General features: G+C 42.8%; 1 protein-coding gene across 2 annotated transcripts in view; it reads left to right on the top strand.

Annotated features, from left to right (window-relative positions):
- Positions 1-18,711, top strand: part of GOLM2 (golgi membrane protein 2) — an 87,590-nt gene that overhangs the window by 53,176 nt on the left and 15,703 nt on the right. For both annotated transcript variants that reach the window (XM_068963986.1, XM_068963985.1), the window contains exons 7-8: positions 12,500-12,598; positions 13,542-13,712. In XM_068963986.1, the coding sequence (XP_068820087.1) occupies positions 12,500-12,598; positions 13,542-13,712 (270 nt within the window). The remainder of the gene's footprint in view (positions 1-12,499; positions 12,599-13,541; positions 13,713-18,711) is intronic.

Genomic DNA, 18,711 nt, shown 5'->3' with positions numbered 1-18,711 from the left:
ATGTACTCTGCATATAAGTTAAACAGGCACGGTGACAATATACAGCCTTGACGTACTCCGTTTCCTATTTGGAACCAGTCTGTGGTTCCATGTCCAGTTCTAACTGGTGCTTCCTGACCTGCATACAGATTTCTCAAGAGGCAGGTCAGGTGGTCTGGTATTCCTGTCTCTTTCCGAATTTTCCACAGTTTATTGTGATCCACATAGTCAAAGGCTTTGGCATAGTCAATAAAGCAGAAATAGATGTTTTTCTGGAACTCTCTTGCTTTTTCCATGATCCAGCAGATGTTGGCAATTTGATCTCTGGTTCCTCTGCCTTTTCTAAAACCAGCTTGAACATCAGGAAGTTCACGGTTCACGTATTGCTGAAGCCTGGCTTGGAGAATTTTGAGCATCACTTTACTAGCGTGTGAGATGAGTGCAATTGTGCAGTAGTTTGAGCATTCTTTGGCATTGCCTTTCTTTGGGATTGGAATGAAAACTGACCTTTTCCAGTCCTATGGCCACTGCCAAGTTTTCCAAATATGCTAGCATATTGAGTGCAGCACTTTCACAGCATCATCTTCCAGGATTTGAAAGAGCTCAGCTGGAATTCCATCACCTCCACTAGCTTTGTTCGTAGTGATGCTTTCTAAGGCCCACTTGACTTCACACTCCAGGATGTCTGGCTTTAGATGAGTGATCACACCATCGTGATTATCTGGGTTGTGAAGATCTTTTTTGTACAGTTCTTCTGTGTATTCTTGCCACCTCTTCTTAATATCTTCTGCTTCTTTTAGGTCCATACCATTTCTGTCCTTTATCGAGCCCATCTTTGCATGAAATGTTCCCTTGGTATCTCTAATTTTCTTGAAGAGATCTCTAGTCTTTCCCATTTTGTTGTTTTCCTCTATTTCTTTGCATTGATTACTGAGGAAGGCTTTCTTATCTCTTCTTGCTCTTCTTTAGAACTTGGCATTCATATGGGTATATCTTTCTTTTTCTCCTTTGCTTTTTGCTTCACTTCTTTTCACAGCTATTTGTAAGGCCTCCTCAGACAGTCATTTTGCTTTTCTGCATTTATTTTTCTTGGGGATGATCTTGATTCCTGTCTCCTGTACAATGTCATGAACCTCCATCCCCAGTTCATCAAGCACTCTGTCTATCGGATCTAGTCCCTTAAATCTATTTCTCACCTCCACTGTATAGTCATAAGGGATTTGATTTAGGTCATACCTGAATGGTCTAGTAGTTTTCCCTACTTTCTTCAATTTAAGTCTGAATTTGGTGATAAGGAGTTCACGATCTGAGCCACAGTCAGCTCCTGGTCTTGTTTTTGCTGACCATAGAGGGCTTCTCTATCTTTGGCTGCAAAGAATATAATCAGTCTGATTTCGGTGTTGACCATCTGGTGATGTCCATGTGTAGAGTCTTCTCTTGTGTTGTTGGAAGAGGGTGTTTGCTATGAGCAATGCATTTTCTTGGCAGAACTCTATTAGCCTTTGCCCTGCTTCATTCTGCATTCCAAGGCAAAATTTGCCTGTTACTCCAGGTGTTTCTTGACTTCCTACTTTTGCATTCCAGTCCCGTGTAATGAAACAGACATCTTTTTTGGGTGTTAGTTCTAGAAGGTCTTGTAGGTCTTCACAGAGCTGTTCAACTTCAGCTTCTTCAGCGTTACTGGTCGGGGCATAGACTTGGATTATCGTGATATTTAATGGTTTGCCTTGGAAATGAGGAGAGATCATTTTGTCGTTTTTGAGATTGAAATTCATATTACTTTTTCAAGTTGTATAAGTGGATTTTTCAGTGTGAAAGAATTTCAGTTCATAGACCAGGTCTATAGCGCCATATGAGAACATCATTTTATTAGTCTCTGTAGACATGTACATATATTTCTTAGAGGGCTGAGATGGCCTCAGTTCAGTTCAGTTCAGTCGCTCAGTCATGTCCGACTCTTTGCGACCCCATGAATCGCAGCACGCCCAGCCTCCCTGTCCATCACTATCTCCCGGAGTTCACTCAGACTCATGTCCATCGTGTCAGTGATGCCATCCAGCCATCTCATCCTCTCTCGTCCCCTTCTCCTCTTGCCCTCAATCCCTCCCAGCATCAGAGTCTTTTCCGATGAGTCAACTCTTCGCATGAGGTGGCCAAAGGACTGGAGTTTCAGCTTTAGCATCATTCCTTCCAGGGAAATCCCAGGGTTGATCTTCAGAATGGACTAGTTAGATCTCCTTGCAGTCCAAGGGACTCTCATAGTCTTCTGCAACACCACAGTTCAAAAGCATCAATTCTTCGGCGCTCAGCCTTCTTCACAGTCCAACTCTCACATCCATGCATGACCACAGGAAGAACCATAGCCTTGACTAGACACTGGCCAATGTTTGAGCAGTTACAGGCATGTTATATCTGTTCATGTACACAGAACAAAATAAGGATGTTACATCATTGGTTTGTATTTAATGTTCATGCTTCAGAATTACTATTTTAATGCGTAATTATTGATCAGAGTTTCATGAAGTTCTAAAAACATACTATAAGTAAACATTCATCAGGATTCCTAAGTGTGAGCAAACTATGTAATCAAGAGGCTCAATAATTTGGTTAGGGCTGGTAGTTTTACATTTAAATGTTTTTGTTTCCTTCAACCTGAATCTCGGATTCTTTTTTCGTTTTAATGATAAAGCTTAACTCTGACAACTCTAAATACTTAGTATATGTTGAACGCCTACTATTTTCCAGGCATCTGTCATAATCTACTAGCAAATATTCTGACTTATCCTTCACTTTAATCATGTGGGGCAAATAGCATTCTTCCTCTTTTTCAGCTGAAACCTCGGGCTTTAGGAAACTAGGCCCTTGAGTCTTTTAGTGAGTAAATCGCAGAGCCGTGACTTGAGCCCTGGTCCAGCTCCAGAGCCCACACCTTCTGTCCTGCCTTTTATTCCCTTAGTTGTGCAACAGAAGCGCCTTTGGAGCTATTGATAGACACAGCTTCCTGGGGACCATCCCTGCATTCAGCATATCCGGGCTGTGGTATAAGTTGCCAAGTCGTGTCCGACTCTTTCACGACCCCATGGACTGTAGCCCACCAGGCTCCTCTGTCCGTGGGATTTCCCAGGCAAGAATCCTGGAGTGGGCGGCCATTTCCTTCTCCAGGGGACCTTCCCCGCCCAGGGACCCAGCTCGTGTCTTCCACACTGGCAGGCAGGCTCTTTACCCCTGAGCCGGCTGGGACGCGCGTGTCAGGGTGGTAGCTGTGGAGCTGTCGTGTGGCCGGAGCTGAGCACGACTGCCTCCTCGTGCCATGCCTTGTGCGCAGTCACAGGCACTGGCCTGTGAAGCCCAGTCAGTCAGGAGACCAGGAGTGTGACCCTTCTAAAGATTGTTGCTCTGCCATTGAAATAAGGAAATGAGAGTGAAAGGCAAGACCGATTTCTTGTTGATTCTCCGAGTAGAGGCTGCAGCTGAGAGCTAGCAGAGGAGGTGAGGAGGATTAACCCTAAACTTCCTGTTAATCTTTTTTTTCCTATTCCTATTTGGGCTTCCCTGGTGGCTTAGAGGTGAACGTGTCTGCCCGTAACGCGGGAGACCTGGGTTCAATCCCTGGGTCGGGACGATGCCTGGAGAAGGAAATGGCAACCCACTCCAGGATTCTTGCCTGGAGAACCCCATGGACAGAGAAGCCTGGTGGGCTCCAGTCCACGGGGTCACAGAGAGTCAGACGCGCCTGAGCGACTTCACTTACTTGGTAAGCTCATCAGCCAGCTCTCCAGAAAGGGCTGCTGTGAGTTTTCAAGTCGAGTAGGAGATGTTTCTCTCTGCTGTCTGAGCTTCCGTCCCTCGCCTGTGAAAGGCACCAGCTCCTCGCGTGGCTCTGAGAGCAACATGCGACCACAGCCCAGCCCACGCTCAGCGTCGGAGGGCGGGGGCTGCTGCTGCTCCCTCTGAAGCTGCCAGCTGCATCCCAGCCCTCGGCCCCTGCGGCCCTCTCTGGCGCTTGCTCCCTGTCCCTCGGCTCCACGCGGGCCCTGCTGCCCTCTCTGCCTGCGCCGCTGCGCTCTCCTCTCGGGGCTGGCCCGGCGTCTCCTCAGAGCCGCTGCACGTGCTTCTGTCTCAGGACCTGAGCACTTGCTGGTCTCTGCTTGAGACAGTCTTCACGTTTCCCTCCCACCTCTGCCCAAAGAGGCCTTCAGAAAGGCCTCCCCTGACCAAGCCATCTAAAATAGAACATCCACTACTCTTTTTTAAACATTTTATTTATTTATTTTAATTGGAGGCTAATTACTCTACAGCATTGTGGTGGTTTTGGCCACACATTGATGTGACTCGCCCGCAGGGGCACGTGTCCCTCCATCCTGAGCCCCCTCCCCGCCCCTTCCCCACCGGTCTCTCCGGGTTGTCCCGAGCACCAGCTTTGCGCGTCCTGCTTCCGGCGTCGAACTTGCACTGGCCATCGGTTTCACATGTGGTAGCATACATGTTCCAGTGCTTTCTCTCAAATCATCCCACCCTTGCCTTCTCCCACAGAGTCCGAGAGCCTGTTCTTGGCCTCTGTGTGTCTTTTGCTGCCTTGCATATAGGGTCATCATTACGTGCCCCTTAATCACATGTCCCTATTTTCCTTCATGCATGACATTTTCCCTCTGACATTTGCACTGTATGCTATAGATACTTATTAATCCATCTGTCGTTTTATAACTTGGTCTGTTGTCCACCGCTAAGTCATTCCAGCTCTTCTGCAACCCCATGGACTGTAGCCCGCCAGGGTCCTCTGTCCATGGCATTTCCCAGGCAAGATTCCTGGAGTGGGCTGCCATTTCCTTCTCCAGGGGATCTTCCTGACCCAGGGATTGAACCTGCATCTCCTGCCTTGGTAGGGGATTCTTTACCCCTGAGCCACCAGGACGCCCTAGCATATAGTAGGTACTTAATAAATAACTCCTGCTGAATGATTGAATTTCCAAATCAGTAGCTCTCCTTTGTTAAAAAACTACAAAACCCAGCATCATAGTGGCAGGACAGAAGCGTCTGCTCCGGGCTCCATATCCTGTCTTCACGGCTACACGAGTTTACCATTCTTGTGTTGTTCAGTCGCTCGGTTGTGTCTGACCCTTTGCGACCCCATGGACTGCAGCACGCCAGGCTCCCCTCCCTTCATCTCCTGGAGTTTGCTTAAACTCATCTCCATTGAATAGGTGGTGCCATCCAGCCATCTCACCCTCTGTCATCCCCTTCTCCTCCCACCTTCAGTCTTTGCCAGCATCACGGTCTTTACCAGTGAGTCAGCTCTTCAAATCAGGTGGTCAGAGTATTAGAGCTTCAGCCTCAGCATCAGTCCCTCCAATAAATATTCAGGACTGATTTCCTTTAGGATGGACTGGTTGGATCTCCTTGCAGTCCAAGGGACTCTCAAGAGTCTCCTCCAACACCACAGTTCAAAAGCATCAATTCTTTGGTGCTCAGCTTTCTTCACAGTCCAACGCTCACATCCACACATGACCACTGGAAAAACCATAGCCTTGACTAGACGGACCTTTGTGGGCAAAGTGATGCTTTTGGATTTGCTGTGTAGGTCGGTCTTCGCTTTCCTTCCAGCGAGCGAGCGTCTGTAGTTTCATGGAGGCTGCTGTCACCGTCTGCAGTGACTTTGCAGCCGAAAAATAGTTTGCCACCATTTCCATGTTTCCCCATCTCTCTGCCACGAAGTGATGGGAGCGGATGCCATGATCTTAGTTGTTTGAATGTTGAGTGTTAAACCAACTTTTTCCACGCTCCTCTTTCACTTTCATCAAGAGGCTCTTTGGTTCCTCTTTGCTTTCTGTTTATCTTTAGTAATTTTCCATAATAATGGTCTTGTCAGTGATGTATATTTTAGCAGAGTGGTTAGTAATGATTTTACCTGGTAGCAGCAGTTCTCTGTTGCCGTCTGTATTTTCCCCTGGCTCTTAGTGGTCCCCAGTGGAGAGGTCCTGGGTAAAATATACCGTAATATATGAAGTGAAGTAAAAGTTGCTCAATCCTGTCCAACTCTGCAACCCCATACCATACAGTCCATGGAATTCTCCAGGCCAGAATACTGGAGTGGGTAGCCATTCCCTTCTCCAAGGATCGTAATATACAACGTAACTTTAATATTGTATGTAATTCTTTGCGTCTTTCAGTGTCTGATTTTTCCCCCTTACTTTAGCTCACATTTATTTCAAGCTCATGTTTATTTAGTTTTTCTTAATTTTTTTAAGAAGTACACATAGTCGTTGACCTAGTGCTTAATGAAAGTGAATTCACTCAGTCGTGTCTGACTCTTTGTGACCTTGTGGACCATAGCCTACCAGGCTTCTCCATCCATGGGATTTTCCAGGCAAGAATACTGGAGTGAGTTGCCATTTCCTTCTCCAGGGGATCTTCCCAATCCAGGGATTGAACCTGGATCTCCTGTATTGCAGGCAGACGCTTTATCCTCTGAGCCACCAGGGAAGCTAAGAATTTACTCTCTCTGGTTACAAGAATGCTCACCATAAAATTACTTATCATGATAAATTTAAAACCATATAAATATTACAGAGAAGCTTATTAGGTCATTAAATGTGTTCTATCCATAAAATTTGGTATATAGTCCTAAAAGAAATGACGTTGACTAGTTTTTATTAACATATAAGTGTAACTATGGCATCCGGTCCCATCACTTCATGGGAAATAGATGGGGAAACAGTGGAAACAGTGTCAGACTTTATTTTTCTGGGCTCCAAAATCACTGCAGATGGTGACTGTAGCCATGAAATTAAGACCCTTACTCCTTGGAAGAAAAGTTGTGACCAACCTAGATAGCATATCCAAAAGAGAGACATTACTTCGCCAACTAAGGTCTGTCTAGTCAAGGCTATGGTTTTTCCTGTGGTCATGTATGGATGTGAGAGTTGGACTGTGAAGAAAGCTGAGCACTGAAGAATTGATGCTTTTGAACTGTGGTGTTGGAGAAGACTCTTGAGAGTCCATTGGACTGCAAGGAGATCCAGCCACTCCATTCTGAAGATCAGCCCTGGGATTTCTTTGGGAGGAATGATGCTAAAGCTGAAACTCCAGTACTTTGGCCACCTCATGTGAAGAGTTGACTCATTGGAAAAGACCCTGATGCTGGGAGGGATTGGGAGCTGGAGGAGAAGGGGACGAGAGAGGATGAGATGGCTGGATGGCATCACGGACTCAATGGACGTGAGTCTGAGTGAACTCCGGGAGTTGGTGATGGACAGGGAGGCCTGGCATGCTGTGATTCATGGGGTCGCCAAGAGTCAGACACGGCTGAGCGACTGAACGGATCTGAACTGAAGTATAACTATGATTGTTTTCGGCCATACTGTGTAGCTTGTGGGATCTTAGTTCCCCAACCAGGGATTGAACCTGGGCCCTCGGCAGTGAAAGCGTGGAGTCCTGGCTACTGGGCTGCCAGGGAATTCCCAATATATCTATGATTTTTTTTTGTTTTCATGAAAAAAGGCAGGTTACGAGGGAGCAAGTACAGTAGAATCTCATTTTTGTGCATAAATCAGATGCTTGTACATGTGCAGGAAAGCGTCTGAAGAGCTCTGTACAAAATTGCAGAGCAAGATTAGCGGTCTTAGTTTAAGTGTCCAGGTCCACTAGTGATTGTTTATATCTTCACTTTTTTTTTGTACCACTAACTGTAGCTATTAGTTCTGGCTCCTGGGAAAGCCTCTATCTTGCCTTGGGTGTAAATAAATCACCCTTCCCCTAAAAAACAAGCAAGACTGGAGTTTTTTTTGAAGGAGCTTTTCTAGGAGAGTAAACAAGAAGTCAGAGCAAGAGCGTGGAACCCAGCGTATTCACAGAACACGCGTTACTCTCTCCTCAGTCGTAAAAGCTCTGCCCACCAATTAGCTTAGCTGACACAGACCGCACTGTGACGCACTGTGGCAGTCCTTTACCCAGATCTTCAAATCAAAGCTATGAAGTCGGAAGTTTTGATTCAGTACTATGATACCATTTAGGAATGTTATAGAAGAAATTGAGATGGCACAGAAAAATATGTATAAAATAGTAAACAAACCCAATTATAAAATAGGATATATGATCGTATCATAATTTTAAGGTATATTGTGTAATGAACAGAAAAAGCAGATAATCTTGAAAGGGTAGCAATGCTTATCTTTAAGTGGCAGCTCATTTTACATTTCTTCCTGCTTCTCTGCTTTTCTGAACTTTTATGGAAATGTGGTATTTGTGTCACACTTACGAGGCTCCGTGTTACCACAGCTGTGTCCTCAGACTCCTCATCAGTGGAGCCACCCTGCCCTGGATTGTGTACTGTGTACACTCTGGTTGTGTGAACCCTCCAATACAGGACCGTGGATAAAGAGAACCAAGGGACTTGAGCATGGGGTGGGGGTGTCCTGAACTAGTCCCCCACGGATGCTGAGGGATGACTGTGTGGTTTCTAGTACAGACATACCATGTTTTATTGTGCTTAGCTTTATTGCACTTCAAGATTGTGTTTTTTACAAATTGAATGTTTGTGGCGACCCTGCGTCAAGCAAGTCTGTGGGTGCCATTTTCCCAACAGCCTTTGCTCACTTCGTGTCTCTGTGTTGCTTTTTGGTACCTCTTGCAACATTTCAAACCCTGCACCTGCAAAAAGATTACAACTTGCTAAAGGCTCAGGTAACGGATAGTGTTCTTTAGCAATGAAGCGTTTTAAAATTAAGGTGTGTACATTGATTTTTTAGACATAACACAACTGTCCACTTAATAGACTACTGTATTATGTGAACATAGCTTTTATACGTCCTAGGAAACCAAAAAAATGCCTGTGACTCGCTTTATTGCTGTGATCACGTTATTGCTGTGGTGTGCAAGTGAACCGACATAGCAGCAGATACGCCTGTCTGTCGGTTCTAAACTCTTCCGGATGTTGTATAAAGGCTGGGCCGCATAGTTGCCCAACCAGGTATCAAATCCATATATAAAGGCTCTTTTTAATCCAGCTTTTTCTACTTATCTAAATTTGCATAGCTTCTCCTCTAAATAGTCAGCTTGTTCTTGAGCAGGAGGGATTATTAAATAAACTAAGAACATGTAACATGTATGATCACTTCTTGTTTAATCTCGAAAGTACCCTCTCTTGTCTTTTGGTTTATATAGTACTGAGGCCAGCTAGGGTCCAACAGTGATCAACAAATTTGTGACTAACTCCTCTTTCCAATATTTCTACTAGATGCTTAGTGTCCTCAGAGTCAGTTAGCAAATCAAGATTGTGTTGTTAGGCCTCCAAAGTACTGCTCTTTAAAGATGTTGGCTGATTGTTGCTATTCAGTTGCCTTCTGTACGGATGTGGGTGTTGAGCATTGCAGCTTGGAATAGGTACAAGGAAATAAGCGCCCAGTGGGATATAGAAAACCTCAACTTTCTGTAACTTTGAATGGGTTGCTATATTAGGGTGAATTTTAAGCTTCTTGGGCCCTTAAATTTAGAAATCTATTTAATAATAAATACATAATAAATAATGAAAAAAATGATGAAATAGTCACTGAAACAAACTTTGAGGATTATTAAAATAACCCAAATATACTAGATGGGATTGACAAGGCGGTGGTGTATTAACAAATAATGTCCAAATTGCAGTTGCTTAAAGCGATAAAGTTTTGTTTATGTAGATGTTCACTTTGCAGTTGGATGCGGGTTGGATTACTCTCTTTGCAGCTCTCCTCCAAGCTATGTCTTCTTACATTATTTGATGCCACCATCTTCATAGGTAGCCTCCAAATTCGTGGCAGAAGAGAAGAGAGATTGTAGTTGATTTGCACAGGAGATTTTATTGGCACACTTAAAGTGGCACATTCAGTCTCCCTTACATTCTCATAGCTGGAACCCAGTTTCATGGCCCATATCCATAAGGAAGGCTGATCTTCCGCTATGCCTAGGAAAAATATAATGAAATAGGGTCATGAAGCATCGTATCTGCCACACCAAAGTTTTAGAAGAATAAAATGGGCCACTGACTGTATCTTACAGAGCAGTTCAGTTCAGTCTCTCAGTCGAGTCCGACCCTCTGCGACCCCATGGACTGCAGCACGCCAGGCCTCCCTGACCATCACCAGCTCCTGGAGTTTACCCAAACTCATGTCCATTGAGTCAGTGATGCCATCCAACCATCTCATCCTCTGTCATCCCCTTCCCTTCCCACATTCAGTCTTTCCCAGCATCAGTGTCTTTTCCAGTGAGTCAGTTCTTCACATCAGATGGCCAAAGTATTGGAGTTTCTGCTTCAACATCAGTCCCTCCAATAAATATTCAGGACTGATTTCCTTTAGGATTGACTGGTTGAATCTCCTTGCAGTCCAAGGGACTCTCAAGAGTCTTGTCCAACACCACAGTTCAAAAGCATCAATTCTTTGGCACTCAGCCTTCTTTATGGTCCAAGTCTCACATCCATACATGACCACTGGAAAAACCACAGCTTTAACTAGACAGACCTTTGTTGGCAAAGTAATGTCTCTGCTTTTGAATATGTTGTCTCAGTCAGTTCAGTTCAGTTCAGTCGCTCAGTTGTATCCGAGTCTGCGACCCCATGAATCGCAGCACGCCAGGCCTCCCTGTCCACCACCATCTCCCGGAGTTCACTCAGACTCACGTCCATCGAGTCCGTGATGCCATCCAGCCATCTCATCCTCGGTCGTCCCCTTCTCCTCCTGTCCCCAATCCCTCCCAGCATCAGAGTCTTTTCCAATGAGTCAACTCTTCGCATGAGGTGCCCAAAGTACTGGAGTTTCGGCTTTAGCATCATTCCTTCCAAAGAAATCCCAGGGCTGATCTCCTTCAGAATGGAGTGGTTGGATCTCCTTGCAGTCCAAGGGACTCAAGAGTCTTCTCCAACACCACAGTTCAAAAGCATCAATTCTTCGGCGCTCAGCCTTCTTCACAGTCCAACTCTCACATCCATACATGACCACAGGAAAAACCATAGCCTTGACTAGAGGGACCTTAGTCGGCAAAGTAATGTCTCTGCTTTTGAACATACTATCTAGGTTGGTCATAACTTTTCTTCCAAGGAGTAAGCATCTTTTAATTTCATGGCTGCAGTCACCATCTGCAGTGATTTTGGAGCCCCCCAAAATAAAGTCTGACACTGTTTCCACTGTTTCCCCATCTATTTGCCATGAAGTGATGGGACTGGATGCCATGATCTTCATTTTCTGAATGTTGAGCTTTAAGCCAACTTTTTCACTCTCCTCTTTCACTTTCATCAAGAGGCTTTTTAGCTCCTCTTCACTTTCTGCCATAAGAATATGTTGTCTAGGTTGGTCATAACTTTTCTTCCAAGGAACAACCGTTTTTTTATTTCATGGTTGCAGTCACCATCTGCAGTGATTTTGGAGCCCAAGAAAATAAAGTCTTTCACCATTTCCACTGTTTCCCCATCTATTTTCCATGAAGTGATGGGATCAGATGCCATGATCTTAGTTTTCTTAATGTTGAGTTTTAAGCCAACTTTTTCACTCTCTTTCACTTTCATCAAGAGGCTCTTTATTTCTTCACTTTCTGCTATAAGGGTGGTCTTATCTGCATATCTGAGGTTATTGATATTTCTCCCAGCAATCTTGATTCCACCTTGTGCTTCATCCAGCCCAGCATCTCACAAGATGTACTCAGCATATAAGCTAAATAAGCAGGGTGACAATATACAGCCTTGACGTACTCCTTTGTCGATTTGGAACCAGTCTGTTTTTCCATGTCCAGTTCTAACTGTTGCTTCTTGAACTGCATACAGGTTTCTCAGGAGGCAGGTCCGGTGGTCTGGTGTTCCCATCTCTTTCAGAATTTTCCACACTTTGTTTTGAGCCACACAGTCAAAGGCTTTGGTGTAATTGATAAAGCAGACGTTGATGGGTTTTTGGAGCTCTTTTGCTTTCTCAGTGATCCAGCAGATGTTGGCAATTTGATCTCTGGTTCCTCTGCCTTTTCCACATCCAGCTTGAACGTCTGGGAGTCCACGGATGACTTTCAGTTCTCCCCTCTTTATCTGTTTCCCTTCTCTGGAGTTTTCATCTTGTTCTCTGCCTTTCTGTCACATTAAGCTGCCCAAGGTTGTGGTGCAGTGAGCGATAATTAACCTGTTTGCCTGTTGCCTTCATTTCTTATGGGAGAAGAGAATCCCAACAAGTTTTCAGTGTATCTGAAGAGATTCATTTATTTATTCATTCATCAAATTTTAATTGAGCTCCTGTTACATGCCAGGCACTATTCTAGGTATTGAGAATGTAGCGGTCAACAAGACAGAATTCCTGTCTTGTATTCTGGTCAGATTTATTGATCACCGAAATCTGTTATGGATGGTACAATATTTCAATTAGTAACCATAAATTGTTAATATACCAACTCTTAAGGACTACAAAATTAGAATAAGCGTCATAGGATTAATGTAGTGTAAATAGATTCATGGTGGTTGGTTTTATAAACCCTAATATCACTGGGAATAATATGGATCTTTTTTTTTTTCTTTTAGCTTTAAAGAAACCCCCTGTTTCCTTCCCTCAATATGAACGTCATCAAGTAATCTCCCATCTTCCAACTGGACAACCTCTCTCCCCAAATATGGTTCCAGGTATGAAGTCTTATTCTTAAAAGTCCATTTGAAAATCAATGTACTGGCTATGTACTGTTACATAGGGAATGAAACCTGTCATTCAGGAGCGCAGTGAAGTGCCATTCATGCTTCTAGTTAACAGTATGTACTGTCAGATGACTGATAAAAGCTCAGGGAGAAATCTTTACAAAGTTAGCTTTGTCTAAGGGACTGTTAAGAGCAGAAGAGCGACTTGTGCTGCCACTCGGGACTGCCTTCCCTTTCAGTGTTGCTGGTGTGTATGCACTTACCTTCCTCAGAATGTGCTCAAGTGCATCTCCCAGAGGCCTCCTCAAGGTTACGAGATCCATCTGTATTCAGCTCCCTACTCTAAACTTTTCTGTCTGTTTTCTACTGAATACCTACTCAGTTTGACAGGAATGTTCCCCTAAAGTGAGAATTGAGATGAATAAAATTCATTGTAATACAGATCTAAATCAATTCTTTGATGAGTTAAAAAGAGAAGTGAAGGAAAGAAAAGATATATCCAGGAGATACTAACAAGAATCAGGAGCTGTGTCACTGTATAGATGAAAATGGCTTTGAGAATAGAAATTCTGAAAGCCTTATGGATTTGGGCGATTTCTGACAGCAGTTTAGAATTTGGAGGGAAAATGCAGATATCACTGGCTTTACATTAGTCCATGAGGTCTCAGAGAGTGAGTGACTGGAAAATCATATATACTGTTGGCGAGTAAGTTTATAATCAGTAATAAATATACCTCCCTGGGAATGGTCAGTAAATATCACACAACTAAAATCACATTGGTTATAAGCTTTGATTAAAGAAATAAAATAAAGCTTAAAAAAAAACCCTACCTGCTAACCCAGTATCAGATAACAGTGTGTCTTACTTTTCCCAAGTAGGTCTCATGAAATTTTTCTGCAAAATATGACCTTAATTTGATTATTTTTGCCTTAGATTCTCATATAAACCACAATGGAAACTCTAGAACTTCAAAGCAGAACCCTTCCAGTCCTCTTCAGCGTTTAATTCCAGGCCCTAACCTGGGGAGTGAGCCCAGGATTCAAGCAGGAGCTCTAGAACAGGCTGCCAAGGATGGAGCTGGCGATTTCCATGAACTGAGGCAAAGTAAGAAGCGGTTGATACGTATTCTGCTGAAAGGATTTCTGCAAGTGTATTGATTTGCAAGGCTCAGCTTGTATCTTCATTATGATAATCTCTAACGAATGCATAGTACAGTTCTACACATAGAAAGAGAAAGCATGATGGTGGTGAAATTTTAAAGAAAAGGAGGTTTTACATATTCTAAAGAACACATTCAAAGGCTTCTTTTGTTCTCCAGTATTAAAAAAAAATTTAGGTGAGTTGATTTTTTAAAATGCTATCAGTTCTTATGAAGGAAACATTTTTTGAGCAGTGAGGAAAGATAATATTCTGTTAAGCTAGTGAATGGAACTTCGATTAGAAGAGAGGGAAGCTCGAGTCTTGGAAACTGGGTTCTGGGAGCAGTGGAGGCTGTGTGGTGGAAGGCGCAACGCTGTTTGCTTTTCCATTTCTTCCCGCTGCGATTTGCTTCATTTAGGTTTTAGGAGAGAACGAAAAAAAAATGGAGCAGAGTCATAGTACTGGGTAATAAGGTTTGACTGCTCAACTGTTTCAGAGATATTGATTATGATAAGTGGAAAATACCTGTTTATTTGCATAATTCTCTAATTGGTAGATTTTCAAGTTGTAGAAGAAAAATTTTTGGTAGCTGACAGAATTAGGAACAGGCCAGCTCTCTTAAACTGTCCTTTTCACTGCCTCTGCTATTTAAACCTTCCTCCCTTCAGCTTCTGAATAGACAGGCTGTCTGAGAGCTCCAGTTTGCTCTGTTTACCTTTAAGGATGGCTTCACGGCAGCAGCTCTCCAGAGCAGTATTTAGGCGTTGACTCGTACACAGGTTGTTCGTATGGAGAGAACTGCACCGTGTCACATTTTAAAATTGCTCTTATGACAGTTATTCACATTTCTGCATCTATATGAACATATAGTTTACTTACGTTTAATTGACTTTCCTTCCTTGATGTTTTAAAGCCTATCCATGTATCTTGACTGAAATATTATGTAAAAAATGTTTTTGTGTACAAGGATATGGCTAACATTTTAAATACAGTGAGAAAATATTTCCTCCAAATCTTGTTGGAGGATTGGCTTCAAAACTTTTTAGCTCAACAGGGAGAGGTTTATGGTAAGGCCAGAATCTTCCTAAGAGAAAATGTCTTCATTTGATCACTCAAGATGTTCTTCTATTTATAGTTTATTCTGTAAAAATTGTTATCACTCTTTTAGCTCCCAGCCAGTCTTTGGGTAGCTGTGACTGGAAAACCACTGCTTTCTGCAGGTTTTTTCCTGGCCATGTCCTGTGGTGTGCAGGTTCCTAGCTCGCCGGCCAGGGACCAAGCCCACGCCCGTGCCCGTGCCCCTGCAAGGTGGGCGCACGGAGCCCTAAGCTCTGGACTGCCAGGGAATTCCCTACAATCTCTTTTTAAAAGAGTTTTAAAATCTTATTCTGAACTCTTTTCAGAGAGTACAGAGAGTACAGAGAGAGTTGAAATCAGTGTGAGCAGTTTTGTGGTTGACTTTGACATTATTTCTTACATGAGTTTTAACTTATCAAATGGTTATGTAGTTGTCATTAAAATATATATACGCACACACACATAAAGATATATACATATATTCCATTGTATTTAGGCAATAAGAATAGTTCACCTAGCTCTGCTCTTTAATGGATTGTTTAAATTATTTCACAGTGTCTTACGTTAGCAGTCATGACTATGATTATCTTTTATTTCAAATTATTTCCTGCTTCTACTTTGAGTGTTCTTTTTTAAGTATAATCTCCTGACTGAATTTGCAAAGTACTTGACTAACTTTATAGCTCCTGTTACAAACTGTCAGATTGTTCTCTAGGACAGTTCCACAGTGTCACTAGAGATTTGAATTTGTGGTAAAATACATATAAAATTCACCAGAGTGCACAGTTCAGTGGTGTTCAGCACATTCGTAAAGGTGTGCAGTCATCACGACTGCTTTCTAGTTCCAGAAAGTGCGCATTGATTCAGAAGGGCACCCTGTGCCCATTAGGCAGTCACCCCGTGTTTGCTGACACCCACAGTCCTTGGCAACGACTGACCTTATTTCTGACTGTGGATTCACCCGTTCTGGGTATTTCATGTAAATGGAGTCACGCAGTATGTGGCCTTTTCTGTCTGGCTTCTTTTTCTTGGCATAACGTTTTCAAGGTTCAGCCCTGTGGCCCTTTATTCCTCTTCCGGCTGGATATCATCCAGTCCCATGAATACAGTTGGTTTATCCGCTCACCCATAGACGGGCATCGGGATTGTTCCCGCTTTTCGGCTCTTGTGGCTAGTGTTGCTCTGAACATTTATTGACAAGTTTTTGTTGAACACTCGTTTTCCATTTCTTAAAGTGTTGTTATGTACGTAGGTGTAGAATCGCTGGGTTATCAGTAATTCTGTGTTTAGCTTTATAAGGAAAACTATTTTCCACGGCAGCTGCACCGTTTCACAGTTCCGTCAGCAATGCGTGAGAGGTCCAGTTTCTCGACATCCTTGTCAGCACTTAATTTTTTCCATCATTGCTGTTTTCGCCGTTGCCGTCCTAGCATGTGTGACGTGGTACCTCATTGCGACTTTCATTTGCATTTCCCTCATGACTGGCGACAGTGATCATCTTTACATGTATTTGTTGGCCATTTCTGTATCCTCTTTGGAGAAATGTCTATTCAAGTCCTTTGCCTATTTTAAAATTGGGCTGCTTTCTTTGCTGTTGAGTTTTAAGCATTATTTCTATCTTCTGGATACTAGATCCTTATCAGACATATGATTTGCAAATGTTTTTGTCCATTCTAGTGTTTGTCTCTCACACTCTGATAGCCCGACAACGCACAAGGTTTAATCTTGATGAAGTCCAGTCCACCTGTTTCTCTTCTGTGGTTCATGCTTTTCGTGTCATGTCTAAGAAATCTTGGCCAAATCAAAGGTCATGTTCTCCTCTAAGGACTTAATAGTTTTTGGTCTTTTTTTTTTTAATTTGAGGTATAATTGACCTTCAATATTCTGTTAGTTTCAGGTGTACAACATAATGATTCGACATTTGTATACATTGAAAAATGGTCACCACAATAATAGTTTTAGCTTTCATATGTAGGTTTTTGGATGTGTTTTAAGTTAATATTTATATATGGTGTGAGGTAAGGATCCAGTTATACTCTGTATACGGGTGTTCAGTTGTCCCAGCACTATTTGTTGAAGAGACCTTCTTTCTCCATTGAGCAGTCTTGGCATTCTTGTCAAAAACCAGTTGATGGCACGTGTATGGGTTTTTCTGGGCTTTGAGTTCTGTTCCACTAGTAGCAGATGCCAGCAGCACACTGTTCTGATTGCTGTCACTTTGTAGTAAGCTTTGAAATTGGGAAGTGTGAGTTTTCCAACTTTGCCCTTCATTGTAAGATTATTCTGACTTTTGGACTCTCTGACAATTCCATCTGAATTTTAGGATCTGCTTGTTTATTTCTACTAAAGAGACAGTTAGGATTTTAATAGAAATTTATCAACTCTGTAGATTGCTTTGGGGAGGATTGTCATCTGAACAATATTAGGTCTATTAATCCATGAAGATGGGATGTCTCTCCATTATTTTAGGGCATCTTAATTTTTTTCAGCAATCTTTGTAGTTTTCAGTGACAAATCTTATGCCTCCTTGGTTAAGTTTATTCCTAAGCATTGTGTTCTTTTTTATGTTACTGTTAATCAGGTTGTTCTCCTAATTTTCTTTTCAGATTGTTTATTGCTAATGCACAGAAATATGACTGATTTTTTTTTTCCCTTGGCTTTTCGTTCTAAAATTTTTAATGCAAATTTCTAAGAATATGCTAATATTTGGGTTCATTTCAAAGATTAGAATGTATTCTATTTTCACTCTTTGAGAATCATAGGTATGAATCATTGTTTTTAAATATACTATAAAATATACCCATGTCCTATATATTAGCATATATAAACATACTTAAGTCAGTATTTTGAATATGATTCAAAAATCGTATGAGTATTTTACATCAAATACATTTTTTCTTTTGCTTTTGTCCTGCCTTTGCCCGTTTCTCCCACGTCCCCAGCCCAGCCTCTGCCGCCTATCCATCTATCCTTGGTATTACGAGTTTTATTTTTGTTTGTTTGTTTCACTCTTTTTTTTTAGATTCTACACAGAAGAGATTATATGGCACTTGCTGTTTCACTTGGCATAATGCATCACGGTCCAGTCATGTAGCTGCAGATGACAAGACTTCAGTCTTTCTACGGCTAAATAGCGTTCCATCACACACACGGCCCGCACGCTGCTTGCCCATCCGCTCACCCGTGGACACTTAGGTTGCCCCCGTATCTTGGCTGTTGTGAACAGTGCTGGTGTCGCGTGGCGGCGCACGCGTCTTTTCAAGTTAGTCTGCTCGTTTTCTTCAGATAAGTGCCCAGAATGGAACTGCTGGGTCATAGGACATTCTTTCTTTACGTTTTTGAGGGACCTGCATCACGTTTTCCATCTAAAGCCATCGTGGTAGCACTGGCTTACTTCCCAGCAGTGCATAAGTGTTCCCTTTCCTCCACGCTTCTCCAGTTAGGACTGGTTTTTGTTTGTTGATCTTGTATCCTACAACTTAGCTGAATTTAACACAGTAGGTTTTTATTTGTGTATATTCAAGCATATCCATCTTGACTTATGAGACTCTTCATTTCTTTTATAGAAAATCATCTATCTTATTTGGCCATATATACACTACTAAATTTTCACTTTTTTTTTAACCACCAGTGGATTATTTAATCTCTTTGGAATAAGCTGTGCTGGGCTAAGTCGCTTCAGTCGTATCTTGACTCTTTGTGGCCCGCCCCCCAGGCTCTTCTGTCCAGGCAAGAACACTGGAGTGGGTTGCCACGCCTCCTCCAGGGGAGCTTCCCCACCCAGGGATCAAACCCGCGTCTCTAATGTCTCCGGCTTTGGCAGGGAGGTTCTTTACCACTGGCGCCACCTGGGAAGCCTGAGCTTGTGTCTAGCACTCGGAAACAA

The sequence above is a fragment of the Capricornis sumatraensis genome, chromosome 2 (assembly GCF_032405125.1).
Source record: "Capricornis sumatraensis isolate serow.1 chromosome 2, serow.2, whole genome shotgun sequence".
NCBI classification, from domain to species: domain Eukaryota; kingdom Metazoa; phylum Chordata; class Mammalia; order Artiodactyla; family Bovidae; genus Capricornis; species Capricornis sumatraensis.
Note: the sequence above shows the minus strand (reverse complement) of the source record. Positions and strands in the feature narration are given on the sequence as shown.